The sequence below is a fragment of the Asterias rubens genome, chromosome 1 (genome assembly GCF_902459465.1).
Source record: "Asterias rubens chromosome 1, eAstRub1.3, whole genome shotgun sequence".
NCBI classification, from domain to species: Eukaryota; Metazoa; Echinodermata; class Asteroidea; order Forcipulatida; family Asteriidae; genus Asterias; species Asterias rubens.
In genome coordinates, this window is record NC_047062.1 from 32,798,644 (window position 1) to 32,821,849 (window position 23,206).

Sequence of the window (23,206 nt, forward strand, 5' to 3'; positions counted from 1 at the left end):
AATTGTGCATGTTTTAAAATACCAGAAATCAGAGATAAATCTTTTGCAACAGATTGCATGCTAGTAACACTTTTTACTATGAGGAATGTTTTCTTGCCCAATTGATTATGGTGCAACAGTTCTGTCATCGTATAAGGTATTCCTGTCAAGAAACTACAATGTCTGGTATTGGGTTTTTGGTTTTGAACCATGTTTTTTTTCACTTGGTCAATTAATTAATTTATCAAGAAAATAGCAAAATACTTATTGGCTCAGATATTAGGGTTTCGTCAGCCAGTCACAAATAAGACAAAACTTGTGAAGGACATTTTTAGCTTTTCATTAACATGAAATAATAATTTGCTTTTAAGATCTTTGTCCACTATGCAAATAATACCTCTTAAAGGCACTGTACACCTTGCGTAAGATTTGAGTGAGATATTACCTCTTTCTCAAAAACTATGTCACTTCAGAGGGAGCCGTTTCTCAAAACGTTGTATACTATCAACAGCACTCCCATGCTCGTAACCAAGTAAGTTTTTATTCTAACAATTATGTTGAGTAATTACCACGAGTGTCCAGTGTCTTTAAGTCAACAACATTAAGAGCAAAGACTATGGCTACTTATAATTATTGACCTATGAGTTTACTTAACAATTTTGTAAAGCTTTAAGTTGTGGAGTAAAATAAGTGTACCTTGCAAGAAATCTAATTTTAAGATAAGGTTTTTTCCTCCTGGTAACAAAAGTCTATACAAAACCCACTATTTTTCTGAAATCTTAAAGCCACTCTCTCGAGAAGTATTCCACCCCAAGAAATAGTACATTTTTCTCAAACTTTGTGAGTTCAAAATACACACATTGTGTGCTTGCTTGCAAATGGTACACTTACTTTTTACAAGAACATTGACTCGAATGTAAGATTACATCAGGAATGTACCTGACATCATTAAATAACATGTCTACAATTTTACAAATGAAATCAACAAGCTAGTTGCTCATTTATCATTCCTTCATTATTTAAAGTGCCTTGAAAACATTGAAGTTTCAATACAATTAGTTTTTCTCTCAATGTCTGAAGCTTTCAAGATTGTAATGAGAATTATTTGCTACACACTAAGTTTTAGGGTATCAGCTTTTTTATGCTGTGAAATGGAAACATTGAGGTGTCTTAAGATGTAACAGAACACAAAAAAGGAAGTCAAAAACTTCTATTTATGCTTAACTATGTAACTCATTGCAATCTTACTTCTGCATCTCTCCTGCGCCAGGAGTGTCTTTTAGACAGACATGGCTCATTATAAACTGCCACTATTATTATATGTATTATTATTTTTTATTATTACTAAATGAACTTGCGTTAACTAGGGGTGTTTATTTGCCCTTGTCATCAAAATATGGTGATCCATCAATGACTTGATTTATGCAACATTCAAATTTTTTGAATCAATTTAGCCAAATTGTACCTTAAACAAATTGGATCTGATTTGCCTGAACTAAATTTTGTAAATTTGTTTTAGGTCAGGCATGGTGTACAGCACATTTCAGATCTTTTACTTATCATCATACGATGCAAAATAATTTCATTCCTAGTTTATGGTTTAACTCAAGAAGAAATATCATGGTTTGTACTAAAAAACTTGTTAATTATTTAAAATTGTATTTATGTACAGTTAAAGGGGTTTTGTTAATCAAAAACATGTTTCCTATCTTTTAAATCTGTTCTCAATCTGTAGGGACAGACCTCTCATTTCGGGTTAGGCTGGTGCCAGCATTTCATCCCCAAAAATGTTGTGGCATGTGACGAGATATTCTGTTGGTATGAGTGCTGCAAAAACAGACCACCCTTTGATGTTAGTGTAAAACAACCACAGGTATTTTACCTTCCTCTTGCGTAACCCTCACACATCTTAACTGGTGATGTGTAGACAGTGGGCTGACTATACGCAGTTGCAGGTCTCGGAAATATGTGATAGGTAGACACCATCTACAAATTAAGACAAACAAATGTTTATTATTAAGGTATATTTAGACTGTTACATTAAACAATGTAATTTTAGTTTTTCATGTACTCAGAAAAGAAAGAAAAAACAATGAGATGTAAGCATTTGAAACAACAACCCTTATGTTGAGCTATGTGAAAATTTGTTTGTTAAATGTATCAGAATTTATCACAAAGAATTTTGAAGTTATTTGTTTCCCAAATCCCCCCCCCCCACAAAAAAAGTTGTTATTGTTTCAATTTTTATAGACATATTAAGAACATCATTCACAGTTTTAGATATGTTTGGCTTGAATGATACAGTAGAATTCCCAACCAACTCTTTACACCATACTTTATAAGCCTAGCTTATACTCTACTGCAAATAGACCGATCCATTAAGCTTCACCCCATTGACCAATCACAACCCAATGCACAACCAAAAGTCTGACAAAAAAAACGTTTGACATGCGTGTGTGTATGCTTGGCGCCACGTCAGAGTTGTGCAGAATGGCATTGGAGAGGCTCATGTGTTCTTGCTCACATGTGCACCGAGGGCGGAGCCTATGGATTGGTCTATTGCATGATGTGGAGAATAAGAGTAACTATAATTATAAATGTGAATGGTAAACTTGCAGGTACATCATAAGTAAAATCTCTTTTGAAGGAGTGGTGGCTCTGAAAAGGGCAGGTTTGAACTCAACGTTTCCAACAGTATACTTTGCTCGTCTTCACTTTCAAGCACGCCAAACTCATCAACAGCCTTACTTTCCTGAAACGATACCGCAACGCAGACCCGATACCCCATCAAGTCCACGACCCGATCCACACCACCCACTCCCAGAGCATCCTGCACCATGCAGGTTTAGCTCTTCTCCGAGAACATATCTCTGCCACCAGAGCTCAACTAGCTGAATTAGGCTCAGACACTGCAACCCTAAGGCAGTCCCTCCAGTCTACCCTCAATCTACAAGACTACTCCAAGATTCAAGGTCTCAACCGAGCATGGTCCAGCAAAAGAGTCGAGTCCTCTAAGGAAAGAGAAACAAAAAGAGATTTCCGTGGTACTCAGCACTTTGCTACCAAGCCCCATCTACGCAGCGCCAGGGCCTTCACACAACACACCGTCGTCAACCTCAGCCAACGTCAGCTCACCAAAATGGAGAATGTCCTCTCCAAAGCCATTAACTTCGCCCTCACATCGCGCAACGATTCTGGTTAAAGACATCATCCAAGCCACAGAACCAGCACTCAAACATCTTGGCAAGACAGCCGACAATCAAGCCCGCATCCAGATCCTGCAAACCCTCAAGAATGCCAAGCTACCAGATCCGAGCTCTACACCAAGACAAATCGATCCACTTCATGTCAGCAGACAGGGGCAACGCTACTGTGGTCATGTCCACTGCAGATTATGACCAGAAGGTGACTGTATTCTGTCAACCAATACGCGTAGACGCCTGCCAAGGAACCCAACCGCTGCCATCGAACGCAACAACAACAACCAGCTCTGAGTTCTCCATCAAGATCAAGTCATCGACACACCCACGTACTGTCACCTCAAGTCCTCTGCACCCACCTTCCCACGCTTCTTTGGTCAACCAAAATAACACAAGCCCGATGTTCCACTCTGTCCCATCGTGGCGTCCAGAGTTTCACCTACATACAACACAGCCAGAGAGTTGGCCTCACCCAACATCACATCACAAATTCAAGCCAGTTCGTCAACATCATCAAAAACATCCACTTCAGCCAATCTGACATTCTTGTTTGGCCCCAGGGCAAGACAGCACTTCACCAGTTCCTGCAGCACCTCAACTCTCAGCATCCACTCATCAAATTTACCATCAGCAAGAAGAAAACCATGTCTTTCTTAGATGTCCAAGTCACAAGAAAAGAAGACAGGACTCTCACTCACACTGTACACCGAAAGCCCATACTCACAGACCGATATCTTCACAGGTGTTCATTCCACCATCCTCGCTTCAAGTCTGCCGTCCACAAAACTTTGGTTCGCCGTGCTTTCAACACCTGCGAGCAAGACAGCTTAAGCAGGAACTTCACCACATCAAGACATCACTACAACTCAACGGATACAAGTCTTTGAACTTCAGCCAGCCCAAGCCACCCACATGAAGACAGACCAGAATTCAAGGCAACCGTCACCATCCCTTACATTGACCACGCATCACACCAACTTCAACGCATCTTCAGCCAAGTACAAGTCAAGACCTTCCACACAGCACCCAATAAGATACAAGCATCTCTTTACACACACAAGGACCAACAAGTCACTCAAGGCAAGCCCGGCGTTTACAGCGTTCGCTACGAATGCGGTAAAGTCTACATCTAGACCGGCTGCAACATATCTACCAGAATCAAGGAAACCTAAACAAATCAGCGATCATCAAACACTCGCACGAACAAGATCATCTCATCAAATGGAAACAAGCCCAGCTCATCGCACCAGTCAAGTTCTGGCACCAACGCAGAGTAAGGGAGGCAATCGAAATCAAGGCTCACAACACAGTTCCACAAGACATCGGATTCTTCATCAATGACATCTGGTCACCACTTCTCAAGCAGCAGCTCACCACAACACTGACACACTCCAACGCACACACATCCAGCCAGCAACGAACTCACACGCTTCACCAAACAAGAACAGCTTTGATCCTTCCTGCCACTAAAGTGCAGCCATACATAAGCTCAACCACCACCAGTAGTCCAGCATTTCCCTGAAGACGAGCAGAGTATACTGTTCGAAACGTCGAGACCAAACCAGCTGTTTTCAGAGCCACCACTTCTTCAAAAGAGATTTTATGCATGGTTGTACCCGCAAGTTTACTATTCATATTTTTATTTATAGTTACTCCTGGTTCATATAATTTAATTTAACCGTTGATGATGAAACCCCTGATTATTTAGCGTGATTGTTTACAAAACCTTTTTGTTAATAGTGGTTTTTGTTGAGCCAAGATTATACAAAGTCTAAAATAAGCAACAGTTTGCACTATTAGTTGTTAAACCCACATGTTGAAACTTGTTCTCACCTGTTGATGGGGAAAACCTTGCTGTACTTTGACACTTGGCAGAATACGCATCATGCATCTACTTCTGAAGAGATAGGTTCCATCTGACAAATGGCATCTGTCTGTAGCTAACATGACAAACATAAACAATATTTTGTAAAAGAGGCGTGTTGTTGTTCATCTTCAGCAACACTTTGATAATGCTTTGACCATACGAGGGCGCCGTACAAGCAATCTCAAATCTCTCTTGTACCAACAACAAATGTGCATAGCAATCGCAATCAGCTTGTACCAACAACAAATGTGCATAGCAGTCGCTATCAGCTTGTACCAACAACAAATGTGCATAGCGGTCGCAATCAGCTTGTACCAACAACAAATGTGCATAGCGATCGCAATCAGCTTGTACCAACAACAAATGTGCATAGCAGTCGCTATCAGCTTGTACCAACAACAAATGTGCATAGCGGTCGCAATCAGCTTGTACCAACAACAAATGTGCATAGCGATCGCAATCAGCTTGTACCAACAACAAATGTGCATAGCAGTCGCTATCAGCTTGTACCAACAACAAATGTGCATAGCGATCGCAATCAGCTTGTACCAACAACAAATGTGCATAGCAGTCGCTATCAGCTTGTACCAACAACAAATGTGCATAGCGGTCGCAATCAGCTTGTACCAACAACAAATGTGCATAGCGGTCGCAATCAGCTTGTACCAACAACAAATGTGCATAGCGGTCGCAATCAGCTTGTACCAACAACAAATGTGCATAGCGGTCGCAATCAGCTTGTACCAACAACAAATGTTCATAGCGGTCGCCAACATCTGCAAAACGTTTACCAACTTCCACACACAACCAAAAGGTCAAAGTTATATATAACAAATTTGGCTTTTTTTATGTTTTTTTAATGAAAATTTCGTTTAGCAAAACAATCTCCACACAGCCATTTGTGTTTACTTTTCATCACTCTTGTGATGCAAGAGAATTTAGGTTTTTGCTTCCCCCAAACAGTGTCACTTTCCCCCTCCCCAACAAAAAGTTCACTCAATTTTACAGTTTGGTGGCCAGTAGGGTAGGAGGTACAATGGAAGAAAGGTGGCACGTTTGCCAAGGAATGAAGGAAACTATGATAGATTTATGAACTAACATCTGTTCTAATGTTCACAGCTCAGGAGTTTCCCTTACCTTTTATCAAGGAGAGAGCAGTTCATTTATCAGACTCGTACATTGTTAGGAAGCTCATCAACTTTGGACATATTCTTGGTTGATACGTAGATCTTTGTTGAGATGACAACCGTCGCTGTTTCATACGAAATAGAGAACACAACAAATGCTTTATGAGGCTTTTAAATAATAACAAGTTATAAAGCACATCAGTAGTTTAAGCATTTAAAATTAAAGATCAACTTGAACAAAATTAACAATTTTATTCTGTTTTATAGAAAGATAACTGAATGTGTACTGATTACATATAATTGAGTAAAAATGGATTCATAACATAAACAAATACATTTTGATAAGTGTCAAGCTTTGCAAAAAGGCAGAGTTTCATGAAAAGCCCTCTCAGCTCCTATGAATCAAAACAACATTGTGAGGTCTGGATACATGCATTGGAAGTTGCACATAAGCAAAGATGAATAATCTTCATCAAGTCTATGCTTTGATCAATTTTACATCACAACACAGACTGCTTTTACATTGGTTTTCTGAGGAACTGCATGGTAATGCAGTTCTGATTCAGCTTTGAACTTTTATGTGTCTGTGCTGGGAAACATGTTGAATGCCGCCAATTCTCACACATTCTTCAACTTCCGGGACCAAGTTGCTGAAACCAAATGTTGAAACTGGTCATTACCTGTAGATGGGGAAGACATCGTTGTACTTGGCACTGGCAGCATGAGCATCATGCTTCTACTTTTGAAGAGGTACATGAAGACTCGTCCACTGAAAAATGGCATCTGTCTGAAACTAACAAAGGTAAACAATATTTTGTGAAAGGGGTGTTATTTTTTTCTTCATCTGCAGCAACAATATAATAATGCTTTTAACATAAGACATATAAGATGGCACCATACAAGTTATCTCAAATCACTTGATTTCAACAACAAGCATAAAAGAAAACTGCCCCATATTTTGGTGTTTTTCTCGCATATCCACTGGGGGTTATTTTGTAGGTATGGGAATCAGTGATGACTCAACTCCTTTTTTTTTGGGGGGGGGGTGAATCTCTGTGCACTAGTGGCACAGGTTTTAGAGTGTTTAAAGGCAGTGGACACTATTGGTAATTACTCAAAATAATTATTAGCATAAAAACTTACTTGGTTACTAGTTATGGAGAGCTGTTGATAGTATAAAACATAGTGAGAAACGGCTCCCTCTGAAGTAACATAGTTTTCGAGAAAGAAGTAATTTTCAAAAAACACAATAAAAAATATGGACCCTGTTTCTTTCTGAATGTTTTTGAATGACTCAACTTTACATCACTTTTTTGTTCTCCTAGCATGAAAACTTACTTGGTAACAAGCAATGGAGAGCTGCTAATAGTATAAAACATTGTGAGAAACAGCTCCCTCGGAAGTAAAGTAGCTTTTTAGAAAGAAGTAGACTCTCACAAAAATATTTGAATTAAATCAGAAACCTCAGCTGAGGTCTCGAATTCAAGGCATCTGAAAGCACACAACTTGAAGACCAATTGACTCCAAATGTTCACAGGTGAGGTTTGTTATTTGTTTTCTGCACCTTGAACACCCAGCAGGGCGGATGTGTGCGCATTACAAGTCTTAATTATTATTATTATTATTATTATACTATGTTGGGATACACTAAGTGCGAATACTGGTTGTTGACAACAACCAAAGGTGTCCAGTGCCTTTAAGACACATCAACTGTCAGTGTGTTTTAAATCTTCCTTAAAAAAAAAAACATCTTTTTGTGGAGATGAAAACTTAAACAAATTGAAGGCATACAGTGGTGATCATGACACCATAACTTATGAACATGCACAATTGCGAATTGCGAATTGCAAATCAAGTAATATGACATATCCTAATATTAGTGCAAAAACAAGAATTGCCAACATTTGCACCTTGCAACTAGGAAATATTTAAAATAAAATTCAAAGTATTTTTGAACATTTTTTTGAAAAAGGAAAAATTTCTAAATTATTTGTTCATCTTGGAAAGATTTTTACTTTTTACAGGGAACTTTCTGCAGAACCAAGAGCAGTTCAGGCAGCTCTGTATTACCTGTTAGGTACTAAAACGTATGCCGCCGGTGCTCTACCAACTGAGCTATGTACTCACAACCTACTGGCCATTGACACAATACTTTTTCCCCCTTTCTGTCATATTGCCTTTTTGTACAGGGCCCCCAGGGAGAACACTGTTTTCACACTAATGGAGCTACCCTGTATACAAAATTCTTCATAATAATTTTTAAAAAATAACATCAACAACTAACAATTTTCAGTGGCTTTTGTAGGGCCAAGCTACTTTGAATCAGTCAATCCAAATAAGGACCATTTGGTGCTATTAGTTGTTGAACCCACATGTTGAAACTGGTGCTTACCTGTTGCTGGAGAAGACAATGTCTTATCTGACACATGGGCAGCATGAACATCAAACATCTAGTTCTGGAGAGATAGACTTCATCTGACAATGGCATGTCTGTAGCTAGCCTAAATGCAAAAAAAATATTTTGTGAAAGGGGTATGTTGTTTTTCCTTCAACTGCAAGAACAATATGATAATACTTTGACCATAAGAGGGCGCCGTATAAGTAATCTTTTAAACAACAAGCATTACACAATAGACCGATTGCATGACCAAGGAGGACTTTGAAATTTGAATAGCGGACAATAGAAGGACAGATAGCAAATCCTTCATTGCTTAAGCAAGATTGAAACAAAAGAAGAAGATAAAGTTGGGCCACTAAAATATCAACAAGGCAATTGACAATAATTGACGACAAGTCTTAAGCAAATTTACTGAATGACTACTTCGCATCAGTCTTCACAAAGGAGGATATGGTAGACCTTCCAGAACCAACAATGAAGTGTTGAGGTCCAATCCTTTTTGTAATCTACGTCAATGACATCGTGGAAGGCACTGTATGCAAACGGTGACACAAAGTTAGGCACTGTAGACTAAGTCAAGAAGCTGCTTATACAGTAGACTGCAAGAAGATCTTAACAAGATCAATCAATGGTCTGAAAAGGTGCAGATGCTGTTTAATCCTCAGAAGTGTCATGTGATGCACCTTGGTCACATAACCCTACTACAAGGAGTCAGTGGGCCTTACATCGGTAGACGAGGAAAACGATCTGGGTGTGACAATACACCGATCACTTAAATTCTCAAGACACTGTGCAGAAGCTGCGAGAAAAGCAAACATAATTGTTGGTATCATCTACAGAAATTTCAGAGTCAAGAGCAAATATGTGGTCCATAGCTTCTTCACTCTCAACAAAAACATCAAAGTCTTGGAAAAGGTTCAACGATGGATGACAAGGATGATACCAGAGCTAAAGAATAAACCATATGAAGACCGACTGAAGGCACTACATCTAACTACTCTGAAAGCAAGAAGACTGAGAGAGGTGACTTCATAGAGGTGTTCAGCATCCTCAAGAGAGTCGACCACCTGGGGAGCCATAGCTTCTTCACTCTCAACACAAATATCACAGTCTTGGAAAAGGTTCAACGGTGGATGAAAAGGATGATACCAGAGCTAAAGGATAAACCACTCTCAGCACAAATACAAGGGAGAGGGGACACTCAATTAAACAGGACAAGAAGAGAAGTCATCTCAATTCACGTCATCACTCATTCAGCCAGAGAGGGGTGAACTGGTGGAACAGCCTACCATGAGAGTGTGTGGCAGTAGATACAGTTCTCCACTTCAAAAAGGTCCTAGGGGAAATTGGGTATGAAATGGACAGACTTGTGGCTCTTTACCCCATGGCCAGCTTGCTGGCAACAGCTAGTTGGCAGTCTATAGGTGAGATACAGGTGAGACCTGAGCTACGCAGTAAAGACGCCCGTAGACTCGTACTGTGATGGAACTCAAGTAACTTTATTTTCAGTTAATAACACTTATTACTCAAAACAAAAGCCCTTTAATAAAATTGTATGTTGTAACATTGGTTTGCATGACATTAACAGTATCAAAGATCCAGTTTTCTTCCACAAAAAATTTTTTTTTTTAGCTACATGTGTGTATGGTTAGAGTACATAAACTATTGATGCTCGCAGCGCGTCTGCAGTGGATTTTGAACTGTGTAAGCCCTCAAATCAAAGCGAAGTGAGGCTCTAGCTACACCATGCCAAGGGAGACTGAAGTTGTCAGACTCTAGCTGATACAGCTACTTTTTTTAATCAAATAATTTTGGGTGAAAATAAAGGAATTTGCACCTTATAACAGTACACTTTCATTTAACAGCAAAACCAATATTGGGGGCAGTTTATCGAAAATCCATGCAGTAATATTTGCCTAGGATTGATATTCTCAGAAAAAAAAAATTCCTTGTTGCTGAAACTGTCTTTACCCATTACTGGCACCAGTAAGGTCTTGGGTACAAACTCCGGAATAAACTCTTGAACATTCTTGAGAGGTTTTGATAAAGAAAAACCTTGATCAATCAAACACTCACATGCAATAATAATCATACTTTTATTGCACTTTGATATGGAGGATGCCGTGTTGACTGAGCTTGTGCAATCGGTCTATATTGTGATATTTTTGCGGTTTTCTCTCACATTCCATTTTGAGGTTGTTTTGTTGTATGGGGACTCAGTGACACTTCCAACTCTTAAATTTTTAGGTAAATCTCTGCATACTTAAACAGGTTTCAATTATTGTTTTCCCAAAAAACAGCCAGAGCACAGGAAAAAAACTAAATACATGTAAAAGGGTTTCAAACTTGTACTAATGGCTTGTATATCAAACGATCAAAAAACACTTGATGCATCTCAAATTAATGGTTGATCACATAAATCAACTTACCTGTTGATGAAGACATCCTTGAATCTTGATGATGAGCAGCATGCACCGACTTCTGCAGAGGTAGACTTCATCTGACAATGGTGGGTCAGCAGCAAGCCTAAATGCAAACAAATTATAAACAGGATTCTGTAAAAAGGGGTGTATCTACCAATAAGGTATTCAAGGCACTGGCACAAAGGGAAAAAAACAGGTAAAGGATAAGTTTAGAAGAAAGTATACTGCTATTCACGCAAGTGTTCCTAAGTGTTCAGCAAGGTTGTCAAATGTAGCAATATTTGACAAGATTTTGAAAGAGAACTAGTTGGACAGTAGAAAAATTGTTGTCTTTCACATGAGGTACTATTTGTAAAATGTTGCAACCGTGCTACAATTACGCAAGGGACCCTTGCTAGATTACTCTCGTGTGAAAGGGGCTTATTATGAGAACTATCAAATAACCCAAACCATACCAAAAACATGATGAGTGTTCTGGGTTCTTCTTCATGCATTAGGGCAATTCCAACCAAACATGGACATGACACCAACAAATCAAATTGTTGTCACTTTCTTTCCACTTAGAAGTGGAACATATGAAACCAATTTATTTTTAGTTGATGACAAGCAATGAACCCAATTTTGCCAAATTGACTGGAAAACTATCAATGCGACTGACCATGGTTTTGCCATGTGTACTTAAAATTTCAAGTTGCTAACCATTTATAAATATCCTGTTGGATACTCATGTACAAGAGTTGTGTGTTTCAGGTTTTAAAACTTCCACAAGTTTTTTTAGTTAGTGGAAACTTTGATTGTGACTAGTGTGTTTTTACCACGTGTCCTTTTTGTATAATGCGACTGACCGCTTTTTACATTATAACATCAAGTGCACAAAGCCAACAACATTTCCAATATCATCAATTCAAAGCCTTGGGTGTCAAGCACAAATCAGTCTTTAAACTTAGTGGAAAGAATATCTAACATAAAACTGCTAGCACCAAGATCAAGAAATGACACAGAAAAGTGATGCGACTCACCATGGAATTGCCCATTACATTTACAAGAAATAACCTTGACCTTTATGTCCAGAGGATGAAGCAAAAGTTCCTTGCAGACAAACTTACTTGTTTAAATATTTTTTTCAAAGCCTTTTTATCATCAAACTGTCTTAAAACTCTTGATAGTCTCAAATTAAAGGTTTATGAATCTACCTGAAGACATCGTTGAATCCTAAACTAGGCTGTATTCCCATCATGCATCTTCTTTTGGGGTAGACTTCATCTGTAGCCAGCCTAAATGCAAATAAGAAAGGGTGTGTTATTTATTTGCCCCCATTTGCAGCAATAGCTTGGGCGCTATACAGGTAGCATCAGAAAACTTGCTCTCATCTTATGGTTGTAAACAATACACTTAAGATGGCCCATCTTTTTTGGATGGCTCATCCATGGAGATTTGGTGACGGTTTCATTCTCTTTAAGGTGAATCTCTGTGTACCAAATCATCGCGAGAGTTCAACCAAATATTATATTTAATCCTGATGCAATTATTATAACCAATACCTAAGAAACAAAATGAATAATTTTGTTTAGTTTGGTGTCTCAAGTGAACCAGTTAGCACTGGCAAATCTTGGCTTTTGGGGGCTATCCTTGGATAATTTTGCGCATTATATCTATCTTGGCTTATAATTTGGTTTATTTATATATCTTTGTCTTTTTTCCTGTTCTTGTGTGACTTGTATTTTTGGTATGTTCTTACTGTAGTTTTATCCGAATAAACTCAATCAATCGACCAGAGACTGTGGTAGACAAACACGCTATGTGTTCCTCCATGCTATCATTATACAGTACAGAATGCAGTCACTGTGCTACAATCCGTTGCCTCCTAACAATAGGGACAAAGGGTACTGAAATTTTGTGCTTGAAATTAACCTACATACAATCTCCCTTTTCCTGGAATACTTGGGTAACCCTCAAATCTGAAATCTGATAAACAAACAAGGATTACCAGTGACAGATATGCTGAACTGACGTTTTTGGCATGGGGCGTAGGTCTGCGATTTTAGCAAGATTAATCCTGGTGCATTTTATAAGAAAGTTTCTTTTATTTACATGGTCAAGCCATAATTTTATTTGCTATTCCAACACTGCACATATTATTCAGGAAATTCTGAAAATTAAGCCCGAAGGTCAGCTGGCGAAAGCAAAGATTATCTGGTGTAAATTGAGGCGGCAACTTTTTGAAAATACAAGACAAACTGTCACAGGAAAGGATTAATACACAAAAGGCCTAGTTTTTTTGTTACCATTGATCTGCTTCTCATTATTTTATTATAATATTGTGGAAGATGTAATGCCGACCGTTCCAGCCTGGCTGAGTCAAATTTTGCTCATGTATCCACTTTAAAACATTCAAACCTGTAACTGGGATTAGAAGGCAATATAACTTTGTAAACTACCGCCTTTGAAGTAATATTGTTGTTGAGAAAAAGGTATTTTCACCCAAAACAATTTTAATAGAAAGACTAATTGAATAATTGAGCCAACATTTTCTCAGGGTTGTTATTTTATGCATATTGTTGGGAAACAGTGACTGAGGATACATGTACTTGTCTTTGACAACTACCAAAAGTATACCCTGCCTTTAAGAAGTTACCCTTACCTTTTATAAAGGAGAGAGCAGTTCAGTGACCAGACTCGTTGTACACTGTTAGGAAGCTCATCAACTGTTGGTCTCAGACATGTACGTACTTGGTTGATGAGTAGATCTCTGGCCGTGGAGATGAAAACCCTCGCTGTATCTTAAACAAAAGAATACAATAATCTTTTATCTTAGCTTTACAATCCAAGTTACTTGTTGATGGTGAAGGTATCCTTGAATCTTGAGGCTGGGCTGCATTGACATCCTGCATCTACTGTTAGAGAGGCAGACTTCATCTGACAGAGACATGACTGAATGTAAACAAAATAAATTAAAAACAACATCTTGTGAAAGGTTGGGCCGGGCAAGATTTAGCGGGGAATTCGTGAAAGGGTGTCACAATTAGCTGGAAATTTTAAAGCCAGGTGTCCAACTTTTTAACACTCAATACATGTCATTGACAGGGTCTTAGAGCATTGGTGGTGCGGCACTCGAATAGTTTGGAATCCGGAAGTACAAAGCATGGGAAATTCCAAACTTATTTGCAAAAAGGGACTTGGACACATGCACATGGTATGTGAGGTCTCAGCCCGGCCAGGTTCATTGCTGGTGGTTGATCTTAAAGGTTTATCATCTTCCTCAGCGGGTAGGATGCTCTATGGTGTTATCATAATTATGGTCGACCAAACGGGTTAGTTCCTAGTCTAGGCCATGGGACTAGGGACCGCGTCTCGGGAGTAGGGGGTGCCCCCCTCAGACGGGGGCATGTACTTTGGTGCACTGAAAAGACTACAAGGGCCCTGATGATCATCTGGGGTGTGTTTTAGGGATGTCTTTGTGGTGTGACCAATTAATGGTTGTTCATAAGTTACCTGTTAATGGAGAAGGTATCCTTGCATCTTGTGGCTGCACTGCATTCACATCATGCATCTTTTTGAGAGGCTAGACATCATTTGACAGCAGCGTGACTGTAGACAAAATAAAAACATTTTGTGTTAAAGGGTGTGTTTTCTTTTCCATATATAGCTTTGACCAACAGAGGGGTCACACAGGTAAAACACTTAGTGTACTTTGTGGTTTAAAATTTAAAATAATATGCTTTGAGACGGCTCATCCTTGTTTTTCTCACCTTTCCACTGGGGGGGGGAGGGGGCAAGATTTTTTAGCAAGGACTTTGTAAAAAGGTGTCACAAGCTGAAAATTTTAAACCCGGGTCTCCAAACTCTTTGAGTTTTATCTGTCAGTATTTGATCAAGTCAGTACATGTACATCGTTGCATAAGGAGTTATGACCATTTTAAGTTGTTCATTGTTTCAGCTCATCTATCTGGAACCAGTGATAAACCCTTTGAGTTTTATCTGTTCATATGAATCTAGTGTAAGAAGCAATGTGTTTTAAGTTTCAGGTCACCAAATCATTTAAAGAGTTACAATGTTATAATGTTTGTCCTTGTTTTAGCTCATTCAACTGGAATCAGTTGGTGTATCTCAACATGTGTAAAATAACAAACTTGTAAAAATTTGAGATCAATCAGTCATCAAAGTTGCGAGATAAAACCCTTGTCACACGAAGCTGTTTGCATTTAGATGGTTGATTTCGAGACCTCAAGTTCTAATTCTGAGGTCTCAAAATCAAATTCGTGGAAAATTACTTCTTTCTCGTAAACTACGTCACTTGAGAGGGAGCCGTTTCTCATAATGTTTTATACCATCAACCTCTCCCATTACTCGTAACCAAGAAAGGTTTTATGCCAATAAGCTAATGTTATTTTGAGTAATTACATGTACCAATAGTGTCCACTGCCTTTAAACATAGACAGGCCACAAGGCGTGTTTCATAGCTATTTCATACATTATTTTTGTAATTTTGGGTCATTTTTGTGTGTGACAATCACATGATTTGGGGGGCGCTAGTACGACCGATGACAAATTTCAGAGGAACAAGAAGTACAGCGCCCCAGGGGTCTTGAATAAGTATTTTATGTTCATAATGGTCTGCAGACTAGTAACACTAAAATAATTGACAAAACAAAATAACATCCTTAAAACTCCATATGGTTGGGCCATGAAGGAAGGCAAGGCACATTTTCTGCACCTTCCTCCACGGCTTGGCCCACACAAAAATGATCCCGGAAGTTGACTTGAAATACATCCGAGACTTGCACAGGTCTGACACAGTGACACTACATTGTGGTAATCCGTAGGATTTTAGACATTACATGTACCCATTCGTTGGACAACTCCACTGTTCGGACAACTCAATGGCTCAGACAACTCTACAACTCGTACAACCATGACAACTCGACTTTGAGACAACTTGATGGATGGCAAAGAAAAGTTGTCGGTTGAACGGTCGACCTCCATTACTGACATGTTACATGAATTCCCTGTATAAATCCAGCATTTCTTCAGTAAGCCCTCCATTTTAAGCTGGTGCGTTATCAGTAACCTAAAAGGCACCGTAAATTGGTGTAACCTCCACATTCACATTAGCAGGGATAACTAAACATGCCGATGTGATGTCCTATTTTTTTTGATGTAATAATAAAGCTGTGAGAAACTTTGTTAAATAATTACAACTCCCCCCCCCAAAAAAAAAAAAAAAAATAATAATAATAATAATAAATTAAACAACAATAATAAAAAAAACAGCAGGTATGCATTTTTTATTTAAGGTTCAAGCTAGGTAATTTAAATTGGTACAAAATACTTCAACATACTTCAAAAGTATCACAACACCCAACTTAACAATTTTATTGATTTTGTTTTGCAGAAAATCCACAACGGATAAAGGCAGCATCTTGAAATTGATTGATGACACTATGATGAGTGATGTGCTCTACTAATGGTGGTTCCACTGATACCCACTATAAAATAGAGAAATTACTAAAAACAATTAATCTTGTACAGAGCAGGTGGTAAATTATTATTGTTTATTTCGTAAATATGTCTTTTTGCACTTTCACAAAGTCGCACTCGCCTATGCTACAACACAGCATTTTGTGTTACTTTATGAAACTTAGGTCAGCGCGCGCTTTGCGTGCTACTTCGTGAAAAATATTTACCTCACTTTGACTTGCGTGCGTGCCGTGCATTACAATGGTAAACAGATGTTCGGTTGCTACGTCGTGAAAACAAAAGATGCCACAGTCGTGCAAAAGTTGAAAACACTAACAAGCTTAATTAGAAAAGTAAAGCTGTCCGAGCTTTGAAACTTCGTGGAATTATAGGTCTTCATGCATTATCAACAGAAATGTAAAAAACTTAAATTGTAAAAAAAAATAGCCTTAAGCACGTAGGGTGCTATTTTGTGAAAACGCTGACGATTTGGTGTTTTATCCTTTATCATAATCATAAGATTAAGAAACATAACAAATTACGGGTGTGTCCCCCCCCCCCCCCCATCCCCCCTTATAGGGGTCTAATATTTTGGGTCTCCTTAACGCTATGTGTTTTTTAAATTCGGCGTTGATAGATGAAAATTATACGATCGTTAGCCGCCAATAACTGAAGAGCTTTGTACTATACAACCAAAACATTCCCCACACACTCAATATATATTCATAACGCTTGCATTGCCTTTTTGTTAAGTGAAATTAATAAACATCTTCAAAAGATGCAATTTTCTGCTCAGCCGCATCACTCGTTTTTTGATTTCTCAATATGCTCAACGATTTATGTTTTTGGTCACCAAGCGCTGCACCGCGGGTACCAGCCTATTGAATTGAAAAACTGCCGAGCCACGGCCGAGTCGAACTAAACCATTCTGTGTTACAAAGCTGTGCGGTACTGCGTAAGCTATATGCGTGAATGGCGGGTAATACGGGACAGTGCCCTCGCACTGCCCTGCATTATTATAAAGTTTTAAGGTTCATTTTTCCAAATCAGCGGATTTTGTTGGGCCTCCCGTTGTTGGTTGGCTTTTGGAGTGGGGTGGGTGGGGCTCGTTTGTCTCTCGCAGAGTTTGAGTGGTGGTGAGCCGGGGATTTATGATTTTTCTTCAGATAGCACGCAGGGAATTAATTTTCTTATTTTTTTTTCTGTGTGATTTTTTCAACAATTTTATTCTTCTGGAGCAATGATTTAGTTTCAGATGAGCAGAAGTCGATGAATAAGGGGGGGGGGTTAAAATGGGTTAAGTTACTGGGGTAATCGTTTGCAATAAGAGTGCGGCAAATAAATAATTCAGCAACAAATATTTTTTAATTTTTATTCAATTTGACAATGAAATAAATATGGGTTGAAAGTTGATCACCAACTTGAAATTTAACAATAAGTCATCACCAAATAAAGGTTTGAAAATGGTTTTGTTGCTGCCCTTTCCCAGTTGGCCTTGGTGTCCCTTTCTTTTTTCGAGCCTTTGAGGCAAAGTGGCCTTGACCCTCTGAAGCTAAAGGTTGAGGCCGGCCTGCCTGCCTGCCTATCACATCTAAACCATGGGATGGGTATTGTAAAGGGGCCTATTTTGGGGGTTCTGTGGTCCCCATCTCCGGACCACATGAAATTTGATGCACAAGCTTGGGTTTTCAATGGTACTGCATCCGAATTTGGTTGTTGCTAAGCTCTCAAAACGCACAGTTCGTGAACAGACCAATTTTTGAGTCATTTTAGGTCAAAAATAGTATTTTTTGATATCGTCTGTATACACTGGGACTATTTACCGATCGTTCACGGCAGTGCAAGAACCTTTTTCAAGGGTTAAATAATGTGAACGATGTCAATTTTCCCCTTTTCTTTCCGAAACATGCAAAGGCCGCCAACACAAACCCATGATTTTTTTTTTTATCTAACATCAAGTACAATGCCATTTGTTTTTTGTTGCCACACGACGTGCGCGTGGTAATTTTTTATTATCACACGCCCGACCGAGCTGGATGTGGGACGCATACGCACTAATTTCTTCGTATTCCACTCGCGCTTGTGTTATAACTTATACATTTGTCGAACGAGCCTGTAAATCGGCATCCTTTTATTCAGGGGCTTCTAAGAAATACACTGTATGTTTTAATGTAAGGGAGCACGTATCTATTTAACCGCCCGAGAGCTAGGCCGAACCCGGCCGAATCTGGCGGTTTGCGGATCCACAAAAGAAATGACTGCTGTCATGAATAATCCGCATATCGGGGGTTAAAGTTGCTCACCTTTGCTCATTAAACCTTCACAACCTCAACACAATGGAGTTGGGTCTGGATGGGCCAGGGGCACCAACAATAGGCTCCATGGGTCCTTTGTCAAGTGGCTGACAATTAAGGGATTATAGGATTACTGCCCGCAACTACAGACTGAATAAGCTGGAACGACTTCGCTCCCGAGGTTTAGCTACAGCAACCAGGTGCACTGACGCGTTAATACATTTCCGTGCGTACATATGTGCGTGTCTGACTTATAGTATATTTCTGTACTAATTCACAACACTGACTTTCACTGAATTGTATTTTTGACCTGACTTGTTATTCATAGTGTTTTACTTGTTCTTTTTCAGACTAAGAAAATTCTGATTTTTTTTTTTTATACACACTATTTTTAACAATTAACCGTGACAGTGTGTCTACGTTCTGTATAGGGAACAATTTATTTCTGCAAAGTTGCATAGCAACCATTTAGGCTACATTGTGTGTACGTTGAACAACAATTGATGTTTTTTTAGTAACAACTGCTACATTTGATTTGATGGGCTTTTAACAACCTTGGAGCCATAAAGCTTTTTAATTAATCTTTTCTCAAAATAATCCATCTTATATTTGATGGATCGATCAATCGTATCTCTGTTTCCTGAAGAAAGTTAAAATCAATAATTAGAAACGTAAACATGTGTTAATGTTTTACTATCAATGACATTTTATTTGACCGGAAGAACTACAATTACATTCTTTGGTGTTATACAAATATTCTTAAATTAAATGGCAGAAACACAACTTGAAAACGGAAAAATTCCCCATGATAAATAGTTTACCCTTGGATGAGTGATGAGCACAAAACCTTCACTAAGTTAAATTTTAGTGTGCCGACATTTGTCATTAATGACTATATTAAATAAAAATATTTTGTTTGAATCACAACTATCTGTGGAAGTTTTACGTTTACTTTGTTGTGGAGTTCTATTACTGTAATAGTAATAATAATACCAAAACTTATCTAGCGCCCTAATGTAGACATGCTCAAGGCCGCTGGACATGGAAATTATGGATAAAATTAAAAACATAAGAAAATACGGAATTATTGCAACGGGAGTGGAAATTCTTAAAAACATTCAACCAGTTAGTAAACAAACCTGTCGGGTATTGCAAATTAGGAACTCTTTAATTTTATAGATGTTAAGTTTGCATCGGGGATAAAGCAAATTAATTTCGTTTTTTTACCCATACACCGATGTGTGTTAGCACTGTAAGATAATTTGTTTAATATTCAAACAAACAACTATTGAACCAACAGCGCAATTATTAAGGTATTGTGCCCCGACGTGTTCCGATACATTGGCGTGCGTACTATAATAAGGGGCCACCCTGAAGAGCGCCCTCTTTGCGTACTATTTATAACACAATTAGAACGGGGAATAATTTTTCACCAACAGCCGTATCTACCTCATTTTCAAATTGACATGTAGTCAGCATCTGATATCAAAGCTTAATATAATTGTTTAGTTTGAACATACTCATTAAAACAACTGATTAAAACAAATTCGGATAAATACTTCACTAGAATCTGTCGTCAGTTTGCTCACAACGATGTCTCCACAGGTCGTGTGCCAGACGTGTTGGTACGTCTGCGTGCGTGATACAATATAAGGAACCATGCGAAAGTGCGCCCTCTTGTTTGAATAATTCTTTTTTTCTTAGACAAGGAGAAATGTGTACCATGCAGCCTAAGCCAAGTGTTCGTTTATTTCAAAGACATATATCTAGAAATAATTATACGTTAGTAAATTTGTGTCAGTACACAATATAGATAGTGCGATAAAAGTATTTATAAGTGACTAAATTTATCGTGTAAGCTGAATAAAATATTGAGTAATACATTAAGGTTTTTGTAAGTTTTTTCCCCGTTGGACTTGTTTTTGCCGTCGTCAATGAAGTAGGCCTGATGCGCAAAAAAAAGAAGAAAGACGAACAACCGAATGAACACATCACATTTAAATCGTGCAACACCATAATTAAAAGAAAAAAATTGTCAGTTGTGGAATGTAAACATGGCTGAAACCACAATTTATTTTGGGATTATAAATGGAGAGTTATAGAGAGAAATATTTGTATTCTTCTTTGGTCCTGTGCCGTTCAACTGTAAGTCCATCCTTAAATTCGTGTTCATCTCTGCACCACCAAAGATGTCCAATAAAGGGTTAGTAGCATTTTAACAACAGCATTGAGCTGAGATCATTCCTATTTTGTTTACTTATTTTTGCAAAATAAATGCAGTCATTGCTCAAAAAAACCCGTAATAGAACTCATGGATTCCAGAACACCTTTCCATATCATGGATTATAGTTGGAAGTTTATGGTCTTGGACCCTTCTCTAATCCGGGCACAAAGGGCCTTTGTCCAAGTCATCATGGATTAACAGTCGCCCATCTATTCCTTTGTGTACCAAAAGCTGGGTAGCAGGGGCAAGGAGATCATGAATATGCAGGGTAGGAAACCGAGCGGTGTGCATTCACCTGTTGATAATGATGCTCGTTACAGCGCCGGGCGATTCGGCCAGTTTCGGCCTAGCTCTCGGGCGGTTAAATAGATACGTGCTCCCTAATAGTACAGTGTGGGAATGAAACACGATAATGCTTCAAATGATGTCACCCACATCGCAGGCTTGCGAGGATTTTTAGATCACTATTTTATTTCATTTATTTATTTTATTTTAAATCTTTAGACATGCACATTAGCTATGTTGGGCGCGATCGGTCAATCTGCGCGATCAGCCGATCGCGCTGCGCTATTGAAAGATCAATTAAGATCAATTGGTCGCACACCAATCGGTCGATCGCGCACCAATCGGTCGGTCACGCATCAATTGGTCGATCGTGCGATGAACATGTTTGCGCGATTGACCGATCGCACTACGAGTATTTTTTCCCGTTATCAGCAGGAATGGGTTTGCGCGATCGACCAATCGTACAGGAAAAGTTTTGCGCGATCAACCGGTCGTGCAGGAAAAGTTTTGCGCGTACCGATCAGGCAGGAATGGGTTTTCGCAATACGCCGATCGCTCAGGAACGGTTTCGCGCGTTTGACCGATCGTGCAGGTAAACCATTCCTGGGGGCGATTTCTCAAAGCAATAACAATCATTGCAAGGCAAATTTTCAGTATCACCAGTGAGAGTGATTTATATTGTGACTTCACACTTTAGTTAGACGATTGATTTGCAGTTACGATCAATCTTACATCTTTGTGAATTCGGCCCCTGAACATCCCCGGCCAAACAATGTCGGCACAATCGGCCGATCGCGCAAAACCATTCCTGCACAATCGGCCAATCGCGACAAACCATTCCTGCACAATCGGCCGATCGCGCAAAACCATTCCTGCACAATCGGCCGATCGCGCCAAGCCATTCCCGCACGATCGGTTGATCGCGCATGTTTGTTACCGAATTTTGCGCGAACGACCGATTGTTGCGCGAACGACCGATTGGTGCGCAATCGACCAATTGTTGTGCGATCTAGCGATTGTTGCGCGATCGACCGATTGTCAAGGCTGTCAAGGTTAAAACAAAAGTATAAAAACTGTCATCAAAAGATGTGTAGAACCAGACCCCTGCCAATGAAAAAAATTCCAAAATATATATCTTACAATACAAACATGTCGCCGTAATTGTTTCTTTTCGGGATTCGGTGCAGAATTTTTGCCAAGCAATCAGCAGGTAATGGATTTTATGTATTTTATTTGGAAAAGTTTCCGTATGGCGCCACCACTTTTTCACTCATTTTTACAAAAAGGGATGGATAACATTCCGTATGGCGCCACCACTTTTTCACTAATTTTTACAAAAAAGGATATCTCATTTAGGTAAATTAGATACTATATTATTTCATATCGAATGAAAAAGTGGTGGCGCCATACGGAAACTTTTCCTATCCCTTTTTGTAAAAATGAGTGAAAAAGTGGTGGCGCCATACGGAAAGTTATCCTTTTATTTCATACCTACAATACATACGAAAGTATGAAAGTGAAACTTCCATGGATTTGGGTGAAAATCTGTAGTAACAAAATGATCATTATCACAATCGAATAAGCAACTTACCATTACACTTTCGTAATAGTTGTGTCCTTTAGAACTTGAGTTTGTTGGAGAGAAGAACGCATGAGTGTGTGAGAGACGTGTTGACGCAGCTAGATTGTCTTTAAAAATGGCGGCGCGATCTGCTGCCGGTGTCATGTGATCTTGGTAGGCCGTTCTCATTGGACAATTTATTACTTCTCGCCATTTGGTCATATTTTTATCTGAAGTAGTATTTCATATCACCCCAATACAAAAGTTGCGGGAACATTACAACAAAACGAATAAATAAATATACACAAAGGTTAATTTAAGGAATATGTATCACAACTATTTGGGAGGGGGGGAGCTATAAGCAGGAAAGTTCCGTCGTCATCTATCTACA

General features: G+C 38.9%; 1 protein-coding gene across 2 annotated transcripts; it reads right to left on the reverse strand.

The window, feature by feature from the left end:
• Window positions 1-498: 498 nt before the first annotated feature.
• Window positions 499-22,931, reverse strand: LOC117302453. 2 transcript variants are annotated; one of them, XR_004521048.1, is made up of 11 exons: window positions 22,846-22,931; window positions 14,487-14,582; window positions 13,828-13,925; window positions 13,636-13,774; window positions 12,188-12,268; window positions 11,001-11,097; window positions 8,566-8,674; window positions 6,854-6,966; window positions 6,184-6,298; window positions 5,013-5,119; window positions 499-1,965 (listed from the first exon to the last, which is right to left on the reverse strand). XR_004521048.1 is itself a non-coding variant. In XM_033790208.1 (6 exons), the coding sequence occupies exons 2-6, from the start codon at window positions 14,542-14,544 to the stop codon at window positions 6,910-6,912; spliced, it is 432 nt and encodes a 143-aa protein (XP_033646099.1). In that variant the 5' UTR covers window positions 14,545-14,582; window positions 22,846-22,931; the 3' UTR covers window positions 6,814-6,909. The 2 variants fall into 2 exon arrangements, 1 of the variants encoding a protein (XP_033646099.1); XM_033790208.1 differs by lacking the exons at window positions 499-1,965; window positions 5,013-5,119; window positions 6,184-6,298; window positions 8,566-8,674; window positions 13,828-13,925 and having other exon boundaries at window positions 6,814-6,966.
• Window positions 22,932-23,206: the final 275 nt, after the last annotated feature.